The sequence below is a fragment of the Canis lupus genome, chromosome 9, assembly GCF_011100685.1.
Source record: "Canis lupus familiaris isolate Mischka breed German Shepherd chromosome 9, alternate assembly UU_Cfam_GSD_1.0, whole genome shotgun sequence".
Lineage (NCBI taxonomy): Eukaryota > Metazoa > Chordata > Mammalia > Carnivora > Canidae > Canis > Canis lupus.
In genome coordinates, this window is record NC_049230.1 from 20,450,051 (window position 1) to 20,465,432 (window position 15,382).

General features: G+C 40.3%; 1 protein-coding gene across 6 annotated transcripts in view; it reads left to right on the forward strand.

The window, feature by feature from the left end:
* Positions 1-15,382, forward strand: part of STAT3 (signal transducer and activator of transcription 3) — a 75,159-nt gene that overhangs the window by 36,109 nt on the left and 23,668 nt on the right. For 5 of the 6 annotated variants that reach the window (XM_038547288.1, XM_038547284.1, XM_038547286.1 and 2 more), the window contains 3 exons: positions 6,153-6,303; positions 7,725-7,869; positions 8,828-8,926. In XM_038547288.1, coding sequence (XP_038403216.1) covers positions 6,176-6,303; positions 7,725-7,869; positions 8,828-8,926 — 372 coding nt within the window. In that variant the 5' untranslated portion in view covers positions 6,153-6,175. Of the gene's footprint in view, positions 1-6,152; positions 6,304-7,724; positions 7,870-8,827; positions 8,927-15,382 lie in introns of those variants that run through there. The other variant, XM_038547289.1, reaches the window with a different exon arrangement.

A 15,382-nucleotide genomic window follows, 5' to 3' on the forward strand; every position in this document is an offset into this window, starting at 1 on the left:
CAAGGTCCTGGGATTGAGCTCTGTGTCAGGCTCTCTGGTCAGTGGGGAGCCTGCTTCTCCTTCTCCCTCTTCCCCTGCCTATGTGCTTTCTCTCTCTGTGTCAAATAAATAAATAAAATCTTTTTAAAAAATCTTCTTAAAAGGACTAATTTCTATAGAAGTTAGTGCAAGAATATTTCTGTTACTTTAAACTTAGGTTGCCTTAGTCACTGGGCCTTTCCTGACAGCAAAGAGGGGCTTAGTATAGGCAACTGATAAAATAATGGCTATGCTCTATTTATAATATAGGTATTTCTAATATAGAGTATGGCTAGTACCCAAAGGAGAATCTTGTGACATACTGCAAGGTGGAACAGAAATTATCTTTAGATCACTTTCTGTTCTGGATTGTTGGATGTCCCCAGGGGCCTCACTTTGGGCCCTCACTCCACTTGTAAATCCACCAGTGCATGGATGTGAAGTAGAAATCTTAATTTAAAACAAAGTGTTATGAAATGATAACGAATCCCTTTTGTAAGGGGTCCTGATTTGTGTTTCTCAACACATCTCTTGGTTTCCTTAGAATGCAGTATATTAATGAGAACTGTGACTTTGAACAAATTTTTGTGTGTGTGTGTGATCTTTACAGTAATAAGTTCCCCATCAGACAATAGCTGTTTGCTTTATGACTTGTTGGTAAGTTATCCCCAAGGGGTTGAGAAATTCCTGTTTTGAAAAGTCCGGAAAGTCTTTGGTGACTTACTGTTTCATTTTTATTTTTCTTTTCTCTAAAGTTGTAGAAAACAGGATCACACTTACATTCCCTTTATATGCTACCATCTGCTGTCTGCTAACCTAAACTTAGCACTCATCTTTGGAGAGAATTAACCCGGACATTGTGCCCTCAGCCAGCCCCTCTGTGGAATGAATTCACTTCTCTCCTGTGCGCACCGAATGGTACTTGGCATTCAAATTGTACAAATCATTTTCTGGGCCCTGTGGTTCAGTGAAAGTGGTTATTAAATTACAGGCTTAGCATTATTCTGCAGATAAGAAATACTTTAGTTAGAACTTAAGTGGAGTTCTTTAGATTAATTTGTAATTTGAAAAAACAGAAATGAGATTGTGAAATAAGTAGGCTCTTGTAAAACTTTTTCCAGTAAAACAGTGGCCACAAGCTAGTTGGCAGTGGTTTTCCTAGACAATTTGGCTAGTGATCTCCTAAAGATATGCAGTTCTAATGAAGAGCATTTGGGCTGATTGCCCTGTGACTGCTGTGAGTTAAATATGGTTTATAACTAAGCTGCCTGTAAGGAAGTCATCACTACTTGACTCTGCTCATGTTCTCCTTGAAAATGCTACCTGCTTTTTGGCTTTAATTTGCAATGATTTTTAAAAAAAATATAGGATAGCTATTACGAGATTACCTGAAGTGATTAGACTAAGAAGTAGAGCATAATGCCAGTCATTTTTGGTGCTTTAATTTTACAGAAAAAAAAAACAAAAACAAAAACTAGGAACTGGTTGCTGGCTTAAGAAATGACATAGTTGGGACGTCCAGGTGGCTTGGTGGTTGAGCATCTGCCTTTGGCTCAGGGCCTGATCCTGGGGTCCTGGAATCAAGTCCCACATCAGGCTCCCCACCGGGAGCTGCCTTCTCCCTCTGCCTGTGTCTCTGCCTCTCTCTGTGTGTCTCTCATGAATAAATAAATAAGATATTTTTAAAAAAGAAAAAAAGAAATGGCATAATTATTGTGCTACTTACTATCCCCATTGTATCATCCCCCCCACTAAAACCAAAACTACAACAACAAAAAAACCCCTGTGAGTTATGGACTAGAAATCAATTAGACGATTTTCAACAATTTGTAACTTTTTAATGGTTTGAAAATGCAGACATTTGTGTGTGATCCCAGTGTTTCATCTCTAATTGAGCAGGTGTAGTGGGATGTTGCTTTATGGTTCTAAATAAAGTAGGACTTCAGGGAGGAGATTGTGATGGCTCTACATTTGTATCCAAGATAAGCAATTAGTCTATTTTTTATTAATTTATAACACTGGACTTTATTATAAAAAGTAGGGGTCTAGGGGCTCCTGGCCAGCTCAGTTGGTAGGGCACGTGACTCTTGATCTTGGGGTTGTGGGTTTGAGCCACACATTGCAGTTACAGAGTATACTTAAAAAAAGTAGGTATCTATTTCTTTAAATCCTTTATTAGGAGAACCATCGCTTTTTGGTTATATCAGAGAGGCAGTGTCCAATAAAAATAGAAAGTAAGGGACACCTGGGTGGTTCAATGGTTGAGCATCTGCCTTCGGCTGCTCACCGGGATCAAGTCCCACATCAGGCTTCCTGCATGGAGCCTGCTTCTCCCTTTGCCTATGTTTCTGTCTCTTTCTCTGTGTATCTCTCATGAGTAAATAAATAAAATCTTAAAAAAAAAAACAAAGCAAGACACATATGTAATGTTTTATTTTCTAGTAGCCACATTAGAAGAAGTAAAAAGAATTGAGTAAGATTAATTTTAATAACATATATGTGTGTATATATATATGTGTATGTGTGTATATATATATGAAGAATATATATATATATATATATATATATATATATATATATGAAGATTGTATTTATTTATTTGACAGAGAGAGAGAGAACACAAGGAGGGGGAGCAGCAGACAGAGGCATAGGGAGAAGTAGGCTTCCTGTTGAGCAGGGAGCCCGATGCAGGGCTCGGTCCCAGGAGCCTGAGATCCCAACCTGAGCAGAAGGCAGACACTTAACCCACTGAGCCACCCAGGTACCCCTGAATAATATATTTAGTTTAACTCAGTATATCTAAGATACCATTTCAACATTGAGATATTTTACATCCTTTGTTGTTGTTTATACGAAATCTTCAAAATCCAGTGTATACTTCACACTTATAGCATGTCTCAGTTTGAACCAGCCACCTTTCGAGTGCTCAGTGATCACATCTGGCTAGTGACTATCATGCTGAATTATGTAGTTGTAGAGTTTTGGCACTTGTATACAGTAGCATCTACATAAAGTGACATGTTATACAGATTTCTATGCAAATCACATCCTGAGAAACATAAGGCAGATCTTCATACTTGTAGCTTTAAGGCAGATTTTACCTTGGCCCTAATGTGCATGTTGTAAGAGAGTTCTAGTGGCCTTTGATTTCTTGTTGAGAGTAATATACACCATGGTTATAATACCTTAGCTACTGCTTTCATTCCAGCCAGTTTAGTATACATGTACCACTGCCCAAGCAGCATCTGTCCTGTGGCGGGTTGGTCATGGGGGTAGTGAGGACAGGGGCAACAGCAAAGGTGTGGTAGCTGAAAATGTTTGGGGGTTGCCTAACAGGAAGGCAGACATTGTTTTGGGTTTTTTTTTTTTAATCTCAAGCGCCACTTCTAATGTTGTTGAAAGATTTACTTTATTTGTGTAAACATTGGTCTGATTGGGGCAAATACCTCATTCTGACAATCTCATTGCTTTGCTTGTTGAACCTTTTCACCAGTGCAATTTAAGCCTGTGAATACCTCAGTTCTGTGCTGTAAATGTAAAGTGCACACTGGATTTAGAGAATTTAGTACCAAAAGAAGAATGAAAAGTACCTCATTAATTTTTGTGCAATTACATGTAGAGGTGCTAACGTTTTAGATATATATATTTTTAATTTAATTTTATTATTATTATTATTTTTAGTAAGCTCTGTGCCCCATTCAGGGTTTGGACTTGTGACTCAAGATCAAGAATTGTGGGATCCCTGGGTGGCGCAGCAGTTTGGCGCCTGCCTTTGGCCCAGGGCGCGATCCTGGAGACCTGGGATCAAATCCCACGTTGGGCTCCCGGTGCATGGAGCCTGCTTCTCCTTCTGCCTATGTCTCTGCCTCTCTCTCTCTCTGTGTGTGACTATCATAAATAAAAAAAAAAAAAAAAAAAAAAAAAAGATCAAGAATTGTATGCTCATGGGACGTCTGGGTGGCTCAGAGTTGAGTGTCTGCCTTTGGTTCAGGATGTGATCCCAGAGTCCCAGGATCGAGTCCCACATCGGGCTCCCTGCATGGAGCCTGTTTCTCACTCTGCCTATGTCTCTGCTCTCTCTGTGTGTGTCTCTCATGAATAAATAAATAAAATATTTAAAAATAAATAATAAATAAATAAATAAAATTAATTTACTTGTTTCTATTTTTTTTTTTAAGATTTTATTTATTTATGAGAGAGAGAGAGAGAGAGAGGCAGAGACATAGGCAGAGGGAGAAGCAGGCTCCATGCAGGGAGCCCTATGTGGGACTCAATCCCGGGACTCCAGGATCACACCCTGGGCCGAAGGCAGATGCCCAACTGCTGAGTCACCCAGGTGTCCCCCCCCCTTTTTTTTTTAATATGACTGCTAGAAAATTTAAGATTCCATACGTAGCTTGCATTATATCTGTTGGATAATGCTGCCTTAGATTGTTCATTATTCAGTGTAAAAGACTACTGGGGGCAGTAGTTGGTGCCTTGGGCAGAGCTGGTGGCTCAGCGGTTTAGCGCTGCCTTCACCCCAGGGTGTGATCCTGGAGTCCTAGGATCGAGTCCCACGTCGGGCTCCCTGCATAGAGCCTGCTTCTCCCTCTGCCCTTGTCTCTGCCTCTCTCTCTCTCTTTCTCTCTCTCTCTCATGAATAAATAAATCTTTTTTTAAAAAATTAAAAACATAAAAGACTACTGGGAAGATACTGCCTGTGCTTTTCTGAATGTGTGCGTGAGAGTTCCACCAATTGATGGCATCTTTGCAGTAGCAGGTGGGGTATTCTGTGTGTGTCCCCAAAGAAGATGGAGGGAGAACTGCAGTGCAGGCCTCTCGAGTTCTGTACAGAAACCTGATCCTGAACCACATAACTACCATTACACTTGCTTCTTTAAAAACAGAAGACCTGCTGGTTTTGTCACCAGTTTGCCCCATACTTTTTAACGAAAAGAGCAGTTATAAGGGTGCTTCTTTGTGCCTTCTCTGAGAAACAAATCCAAGAACTCTAGATAAGTGTACGTGTTTGTGTGCATTCAGCCTTTCATTAAATGTTCGCACAATCCCGGAGAATCATCTTAGTATACTTTGATCTGTAAGTATATTAGTCTTTGGCTATTACTCTAGTTATTTTGGCCACTTCTTAAGACTTCTTAGTCTGTAATGATATTTTTGTGACCTAAGCTATTCAGGAAGAGGGCTAAAGGCGATCAGTGGGGTTGTTTTCTCATACCTGAGCATTTCTCTGGGGTATTTGTGAGCTTGGGGACAACTCGTATGACTGGTATTTAGCCTCTCTTCTTTCTCATCCTCAACTGAGAACTTTTAAAATTTTTATTTATTTATGATAGTCACAGAGAGAGAGAGAGAGAGAGAGAGAGAGAAGCAGAGACACAGGCAGAGGGAGAAGCAGGCTCCATGCACCAGGAGCCAGATGTGGGATTTGATCCCGGGTCTCCAGGATCGTGCCCCGGGCCAAAGGCAGGCGCCAAACTGCTGCGCCACCCAGGGATCCCTTAACTGAGAACTTTTAAAAACAAAATGCTTTTCATTGAATGAGAGAATCCCAGGAAGGTCTTTGCTTATACTTTTAAACCTATATTCTTAGAGTTAGCTCTGTGTCTTTGCCGAACAGCTACATCCGACATATTGGGTTTAGCGTATGTTTGTTGACTATATCTTCCAGTTAACCCTCTTAAAAAGGGGGATAGGGTAGAAAGAAAGGAGCTGACATCTGTTGAGCATCTGTTGCATGGCACATACTGAGCCGAGATATTTAAAAATATTATCTCAACAGCCATGAGAGGTGGGAATGATGATCTCTGTTTTATAGATGAGGAAGTGGAAATCTGGAAGTTAAGGTATTTTTCAACTTCACGTACCTCTGGTAGCTAATGGATTCTGGAACTTGGCAGATGCCATGCTCCCATTGACATCCCAGTGTAGGAGAAACTGTAGTGTGCTTCCAGAGGTAGAGACTATCAATGTGTCTATGTTGCTGTAAACTGGGAGAAACATATAGGATACTGTCCAAAGCATCTTGTATCCCTAATCACAGACCTGATGCCTGTGTTGGGTAGATGGGGTGTTTCTAGATTGTTTACTCACACTAGTGCTTGCAGTGACCATATGAACATTTTGGTTTACAGTTGGGACCCCTGATTTCCACAGGATGGCCCAATGGAATCAGCTACAGCAACTCGACACACGGTACTTAGAGCAGCTTCATCAGCTGTACAGCGACAGCTTCCCAATGGAGCTACGGCAGTTTCTGGCCCCGTGGATTGAGAGTCAAGATTGGTAAGTCCTTCCTGAGAAATTCCCCAAAGTGTCAAGTTTTGATTTGAGTCAGGAAACATAACCTATTCTAGCTTAACTCTGTCCTATTTCATAAAAAAACTGATGGGTACAGGTGATGGGATGAAAGAGATCAGGAGATAAAGAGGTACTCTCAGTCTTGCAAAAGCGTTTTATCCATTAGAAGTGTGTGTGGGCAACTGTCTCTTGGCACCTCGAAGCAGCCTGCCTGGGGTAGCTGTTTTGAAGGCTGATTTGAATCTCATTTCCTTGCCGAGGTCCTCTGTGTGTTCTGACACTCCAGGGATGCACTACAAATATTTTTTGCTTCAGTGAGAGTTCTCTCATGTGTGGAAATTGGGACCATAATTCTGATTACCCTTTAATTAAAGGAATGAGACACAGAGTAAGAGAAATAAACTCATTCATAGAGAAGATAATGGCTCAGAATTCCAACAACTATTTCCTTTTTTTTTTTTTTTTTTTTTTTTTTTTTTTTTTTTGAGAGAGAGAGAGAGCTCCAGGAAAGGGCAGAGGGAGAGAAAGAATCTTATTTTTATATTTATTTATTTATTTATTTATTTATTTATTTATTTATTTGTTTGTTTTAAAGATTTTATTTATTTATTTGTGATAGAGATAGCAGGAGAACAGGGGTAGGGAAGAGGGAGAAGCAGGCTCGTTGCTGAACAGGGAGCCTGATGTGGGGCTCGATCCTAGGCCCTCAGATCATGACCTGAGCTGAAGGCAGATGCTCAACCAATTGAGCCACCCAAGTGCCCCGAGAATCTTAATTTTAAGCAGGCTCCATGCCCAGTGCAGAAGTCACATGGGGCTTCATCTCACAACCCTGAGGTCATGACCTGAGCCAAAACCAAGAGTCAGATGCTTAACAGACTGAGCCACCTAGGTGTCCCTTTTTTTTTTTTTTCATTTTGATATGTTCAGATCCATATATTAATTTTCATTTAATTCAGGCCTATGACCTAGTTTTTTCTAGAATTTGGTGAGGGCCCAGGGAGGTGAGTCAGAGATGATGGAGATGGGCCACCCCAGCCTGGGATTGCTTATTAGTTACTAATAATCTGGCTGTGGAGCTGAGAAAGCAAACTAGCATATCTGTTCACTTTGCTCTTATATCTTATGAGTATATAAGATATTAATCTTATACTAATATCTTTTAAGTATAGACTATGACAGTGGCTTGTAGTATCTGATTATAATTGTTAATAATCATTAAATTCATGACATATCTTGTTGCTGAGCAAGGTGAATCTAAAGTGATGAGTGAGTTAAAGCATCAGGTTTGTCTTGTTTTCTTCGCTCCTTAATGGTGATTTCTGTGCATGCATGTGTGCGCATGTGTGTGCATGCGAGTGTATGTAGGTTTCAGAATCATTCTGTATCCTTCTTTTTTTTCCCAGGGCATATGCAGCCAGCAAAGAATCACATGCTACTTTGGTGTTTCATAATCTCTTGGGTGAGATTGACCAGCAGTACAGCCGTTTCCTACAGGAGTCAAATGTTCTCTATCAGCACAATCTGCGAAGAATCAAGCAGTTCCTTCAGGTGTGATAAGAAACTGACCCTGCAGAGTAGGATGTTAGCTTCTGTCCAGGAAGTATTTCTCTTCTCATTAGCCTGGGTAATGAGATTCTATCTTGTACTTTAAGTCAAAGGAGAAATTATTAGCCCTTTCTCAAACCTCTGTGTACCCTCCCTTGAGCATCATTATCTGAAATCCAATTCTTTTGTCCGTTGACGTCATCGCATAATTGTTAATGGTAATCGTATTACATTAGCATGTTAATAACAAGATCAGAACTAGTGGTTTCATAGGAAGATGACCTAATTTTTTTTTTTTTTTAGTGGGGGGATGTGGGCAGAGAGAATCTTCACCAGGCTCCATGCCCAGCAGAGCCCAGTGCGGGGCTCAATCCCATGATCTTGAGATCATGACCTGACTCAAAGTCAAGAGTCAGATGCCAAACTAACTGAGCCACCCAAACGCCCCAGATGACTTATTTTTCAATGTTAAATGTTTGACCATAATTGGACACCCACGGACAAGGTCTGTCACCTCCATGTAAGACCACGATAGCATATTGTCCAAAGACTCAGACTAATGTACCTTTTGTCACAGTACATCTCATTGTGACGGTCTTTTTTCTGTTTTTCCTTCATCTCCCACCAGTGGCAGCCAGGTTCTGAGGCCCTTGTTTTATTGTTTCATGTAGTAGATGTAATCTTTTGGGTCCACATCTTCTTAGTCTACTGCTACTTTTCGTTTTCTCTCTCTCTCTTTTTTTTTTTAATTTTTTTTAATTTTTATTTATTTATGATAGTCACAGAGAGAGAGAGAGAGAGAGAGGCAGAGACACAGGCAGAGGGAGAAGCAGGCTCCATGCACCAGGAGCCCGATGTGGGATTCGATCCCGGGTCTCCAGGATCGCGCCCTGGGCCAAAGGCAGGCGCCAAACCGCTGCACCACCCAGGGATCCCATCATTTTCTCTCTCTTACTTATAGAGCAGATATCTGGAGAAGCCAATGGAGATTGCCCGAATTGTGGCCCGGTGCTTGTGGGAAGAGTCCCGCCTGCTACAAACTGCAGCCACTGCAGCTCAGGTGAGACATGGGAAGAAACAAAGTACTATTGAAGATGTGCTTTTCTTCTTGTGCACAAAGATGTGCTTGCTCTTACACAGTCATTAGGATGGACACTGACTTCCATGGTAGAAGTGGATGTACTGGGGGTTTTCTTTTAAACAAGGAAAAGAATTTATTTTTTTTCTTGAGTACATAATGTACTCTTCTTTAAAAAAATTAAAACTTGACACAATACAATAGTACAAGGAAGAAAATTTTACAAAAATCTAAGATGTCATTCTCTCTCTTTATTATCTCTTCCCAGGAAATCAACATTAATAGTCTAGTGTATATCCTTTCATGCCTTTCTCCAGCCTCGTATAAACTACAGAAAACACACACACACACACACACACACACACACCATTTATTTATTTATTTATTTATTATTTATTTATTTATTTATTTAAAGATTTGTTTATTTATGATAGACATAGAGAGAGAGAGAGAGGCAGAGACACAGGAGGAGGGAGAAGCAGGCTCCATGCCAGGAACCCGACACGGGACTCGATCCCAGGACTCAAGGACCACGCCCTGGGCCAAAGGCAGGCGCTAAACTGCTGAGCCACCCAGGGATCCCCCACACCCCATATTTAAATGAATTTAATTCTCTGCATCTGGCTTTTTTCATTTAATATTATATCCTATAAATCCTTTAGTGTCAAGTTGTATAAAGTTAAGTCATTTTCTTTATTTGCTGCATAATATTCTGTGGTGTAGATTTGCTGTAATTTATGCAATTTCCCCCTCTTTGATAGACATTTGCTCCATTCTAGTTTTTCTTTTCCATTATAAAAATTACTACAGTGTCTCTCTTTACAACTTTACATATTTGTGCTTTGACTTCTCTATGATAGATTTTCCGGCATGGAATTGCTAGGTCAAAGGGTTTATGTATTTTAATTTTATAAGTCTAGATTCCTTTCCCCAACTGTAACAGTTCACATTTGCCCCAGTGAGGTATGATAATGTACTCTTCTTAGGTGTATAGCCTTGGAGATGGTTTGGGATTAAATCATTCAGGTTCATATGCATTTCTCTTTTGTGGTTAACTTTGAGAGTATGCTCACTAGAGTAGAGATACAGTTAGTTTAGGGAATAGAGATAACATGACACTAACTGGCCCATTGAAGAAACAGTTCCATGCTACTGGTCTTCTCACTTATGTTAATATATGAGCGACATGTCTATCTAGTATATTAATATATTATCTGTCTAGATATATTATCTATCTAGAACATTTAGAATATCTAATATATCTATAATATCTGATCTATTATGTGTGTATGTGTGTACATATCCTTTGTGTTACGTGAGTTTTGACCCTTGCTTTTGAGGTGGTTGTGGTCTGGCATAAAGAGAAAAATCAAACAACTTCATAATGCACAAAACACAAAATTAAAATATACTAAAAAAATAATAAATAGATCAATGACCATAAAAAATATATTGAAAAAAAGACTTTTAAAAAATGTACACTCCCTATCCCACCAAAAAAGCCAATAGGCCCGATGGTTTCAAAGGTTTTGTTTTAATAACTTTTGTGGTATAGATAGTTCTATTATCATTTAAACTCTTTCAAAGTATAAAAAGACAAGAGGTATTTCCAGCTTATTTTATGAGGTTGGAATAATCCTAATATAAAAGCCTAAAAAAGAAGTGTAAGTAAAGAAAATGGTTAGGATTTTGGTATCTTTTTTAGTGTACCAACCATGGCTTATATTTTTGGTATGCAAGGATGGCTCAACATTAGGATCAAGAATTTTATTAATGTAATTCATTAAATTAGTAAGTTAAGGAAGAAAAACCATATTTTTGTTAGATAACAAAACTTAGTGCCCATTCTAGATGAAAATAATTTCTTAACACAGTAAAGAATATTTGTCAGGACCTTCTTAATACAATAAAGAATATTGTCAGAAACCAAATGGAACAGAATGCACAATGGTGAAACACTAAATACTAAAGTATTTTCATTAAAAACAGATACAAGGGGCGCCTGGGTGGTTCATTCGGTTAAGTGTGCAACTCTTGGTTTCTGCTAGGATCATGATCTCATGGGTCGAGAGATTGAGCCCAGTATTGGGCTCCCCACTCCATGGGAAGTCTGCTCGAGAATTCTCTCCCTCTGCCCCTCTTACCCCACTCTCTGTCTCTCTCTCTCTCTCTCAAATAAATTTTTTTTAAGATTTTATTTATTCATGACAGAGAGAGAGAGAGAGAGGCAGACACAGGCAGAGGGAGAAGCAGGCTCCATGCAGGGAACCCAATGCGGGCCTTGATCCCGAGTCTCCAGGATCATGCCCCCGGGCTGAAGGCAGGCACTAAACCGCTGAGCCACCGGGGCTGCCCTCAAATAAATAAATCTTAAAAAAAAAAAAAAAAAAAAAAAACAGTTACAAAATTGAGGATGCCTCCTACAATTGATATTTTTATGAAGGATGCAACTAATACAGTAAAACAGAAAAAGGAATTGGGTTTAAATATTGGAAAGCTAGAGACAAAATTGTCATTATAGATAGGTCTTCCTATAAGATCCAAGAGAAATAAAAAAAATAAAAAGACTATTGACACTAAGAAGAGTTCAGAAAGATGATTGCATTCAAGATAAATAGTTTAAGAATCTTATGTAGTTCTCTTATATAATAGCAACAGTAACCTGTTAGAAAATGTCAGGGAAGAAAAGATCTGATTCATAATAGTAAAAACACTTGTATGCAATATGCATATATTATTGGTATGTATGATAAAATGTCTGGAATGTTTTATACCTGATTCATCACAGTGGTTGGTTATAGGAGACTTTTTTTACTTTCTCTAAGTGGGTTTTATTTTCTTTACTATAATCAGAGACTTTTTTTCTTCCCCACCCCACTTTAAAAAATGTTTTTGATAAAATACACATAACATAAAATTTACCATCTGAGCCTTTTTTTAAAGCTTTTCTTTATTTGAGAGAGAGAGGGAGAGAGAACATGAGTGGGGGAGGGGAAGAGGGAGAGGGAGAAGTGAACAGGAACTTGATGCAGGGCTGGATTCCAGGACCCTGAGATCGTGACTGGAGCTGCAGGCAGATGCTTATCTACCTGAACCACCTAGTCACCCTTATCTGAACCGTTTTTAAGTGTACAGGACAGTAGTGTTAAGTTCACTTACGTTGTTCTACAATTCCTCTCCAGGACTCTTTTCATCTGACAAACCTAAAATCTATACCCATTAACAGTTCTTTGTTCCCCTCTCACTGCAACCTCTGGCCACCACCACTCTACTTTCTATCTCTGTGAATCTGGGACCTCATAGAAGTAGACTCATACACAGTTTGTATTTTTGTGCCTGGCTTCCTTCACTTACCATAATTCCTTACAGTTCATCCTTGTTGTAAATGAGTTGGAATTTCCTTCCTTTCAAAGGCTGAATAATACTCCACAGTATATAGACCACATTTTGTTTATCCATTCATCTGTTGAGGGACACATGGGTGGTGTCCACCTTTTGTAAATAATGCTGCTGTGAACATAAGAGTACTTTTTTTTTTCTCTGACATGACAAAGATGTAGCCAGAACATAGAAGAAAGGACGTGTAAGCCTAACTGAGGGAGTCAGGGCAGGTATCACAGAGAAAGAGAGATTGTGTTTGAGCCAAGACTTAAGGCTGATTACATGTATACCCAGCTGATGAGGAGAGAGCACTCCAGGCAGAGAGAAGATCATGGTCAGACATGGAGACATTAACACATTTATTCTTGGGAGGGTTGTGGAAAAATTCAGCATCTGGTTGGATAAGGAAAGGTCAAGGGCCATATTGTGAACACCTTTAGGTAGTCATGCCCATCGACTGGGCTTTGGAAAAGCGGTTTACCACAAGGGTTTGGGGGCCAGACTGCCTAGGTTTGAGCCTCATAGCTTTGCCACTTGCTGTGTAAACCTCAGGCAGTGGGAATGTTCCTCCATTGGGAATGATTATAGTACCTACTTCCTAGAACTAAATTAATTCATGCCTGTAAAATGGTTAGAACAGTACCTGACACATACATGTGAAGTAAACAGCAACTGCCCTTAGCTGCTGCTGTCACAGTCACTATCACCCACATCATCAATGTCACCAAGACTGTAAGAAATGAAAACCCGCTGAAGAACTTTAAGTAGAGTGTTGATGTGCTCAGATATGGGCAAGGGGGGAACAGATAACACTACTGTTGGAGGCACTGGAAACCAGGAGGTTTCAAAGAGTGCTCACCCATGCATGGGTTTTGGAGTTTTCTGTCATGGAGAACCTTTATATTTTCATCCTGTCCCATAAGATAAAAATATTCGATTTGAGCCAATGTGGGTACAGGCTCTAACTTTGTCATAAGAGGCAGGGGAGAGTAGATGCCCTACGGATGTTCCCAATCTTATAGATACAGTGTTGGCAAACAGTACCGATGGCCCAAATCCAGCCTGTTATGCCTGTTTTTGTAAATGAAGTTTTGGGGAACACAGCCACACCCGTTTAGCGATACGTTGTCTGTGGTTGCTTTTATGCTGCGATGACAGGGCTGAGTATTTACAGCAGAGACCGTATGACCCACAAAGCCAAAAATATTTACCATCTGACCTCTGCAGGAAAAATTTTCGGCCCTTGATCTAGAACTATGAATTGAATATTTGCGGCCTCAGCCTAGGCCTTGCTGTTATTTTCTCTGTTTACATCATCTGGCATATTCTTAAGTATCTTATGAGTAGAGCACCAGAGAGGAAGATGAATAGATGTGATCCCTACTAACCAGGGCTCTCGGTCTAGTTGGGATGATAGATATACAAACAGTCAAAGTGAGAGAAACATAGAGGAAGATGTGAGTAATTTTGCCTACAGAAGTTGAGTAAGGTTTTACAGGAGAGCAAATAGTTGCATTGGGTTTGATTGAAGGTGAATGAGTTTAGGGGTGCTTGGGCAGAAGCACATGCCAAGCTGAGCGGACAGCTCGTGAGGAGGTAGAGTGTGAAAAACATGCTGTGTGTGTGGGAAGACTGAGTAGTTTGGAATAACTGCAACACAGGGAGGGAAGGCTTCACTTGTCATCAGATTGTGTGAAGCATCTGTCTGTGCTGGGTTGAGATGGATATACCAAGCAGCGGGGAGCCAATAGTATTTTATAAGGGTACTAGAGGCAGGCTTCCGTGGGTAGTATTTAACCACCTCTGTTCCCCTTTATGTACAGTGCCAATTTAGAAATAGACCTGGCAGTCAAAAACAGACCAAAGTCTGAGCTGTATTGTTGTTGGCAAAACAAAACTGGAAAACATGATTTGGGCTGGCAACTCTTGGGGATCTCTGATGCCTGCCCCTGTATTAGATCTTGGTGTGCAGAGATTGGGTTTGCAAAGCATCACATCCCCAGCCATCCATATTGGAGCTTCAAAGACCAGAGACTAATACTTACTGAACACAGAGCGCTAGGTCTCTAGAACTGCTTCTAGAAACCAGGCGCTCACTTCTGCCCCAAGTGTACCCTAGGAAGGCAGAGGTGGAGGAGAAGTACCAGCTAAAGTGCTGGGTTCTTCGAAGATCTATGAGTGCAGAGTCTTTCTCCTAATCTCCCCAATCAGATGAGTCACTCCCCCTCTGAAGAGAATAAATAGGAGAGGAGGTTGCCTTCTCTAAACTTCTCAGGGAAGTTTGTGTTCTGTGGACTTGGTTGGGAACAATTGGAAAGGGGGAGAATGGGTCCCTGTAGAACTGGCATGTTTGGATCTATTTTGGTGACTCCTGGTATCAGTGTAGAAACCAGATTGGAAATGAGGATTAGAGGCAAAAAGGTCAATAGTTGGGGCTGAAGCTGAGCTGGGGCACTAGAGATCTGTTTGTGTGATTACAGAGCACAGAGCCAGGAGGATTTGGTGATTCAGTGTGAAGTCTGTCTCTAAAAAAAGAAAAAAAAAAAAAAAAAAAAAGTCTGTCTCTGAGACAGAATTTCTAGTTTGGAAAACCGGGCCTATGATGTCTTTCCTGGACTCTCAATTCTGTTCCAGTGATTGATACCTCAGTCCTATACCAACATACACTGTCTTGATTACTATAGCTTTTTTTTTTTTTAAGATTTATTTATTTGAGAGAGCATGCACTCAAGCAGGTGGCGGGGCAGAGGGTGAGAGAGAGAATCTCCAGCAGACTCCCCACTGAGCACAGAGCCTGATGTACCTTGATCCCACAACTCTGAAATAAGACTTGAGCCGAAATCAAGAGTTGGCCACCTAACTGACCGAGCCATCCAGGCTCCCCTATGTGGTCTTTTTTGGGGCTCAAGTATCTTATTACTCTTTATTTTTAAGTTTTTATTGATTTATTCATTTTAAGTAATCTTTGTACCCAGCATGGGGCTCGAACTTACAACCCTGAGGTGAAGGCCTGCATGCTCCTCCAACTAAGGCAGCCACGTGCCCAGATATCCTATT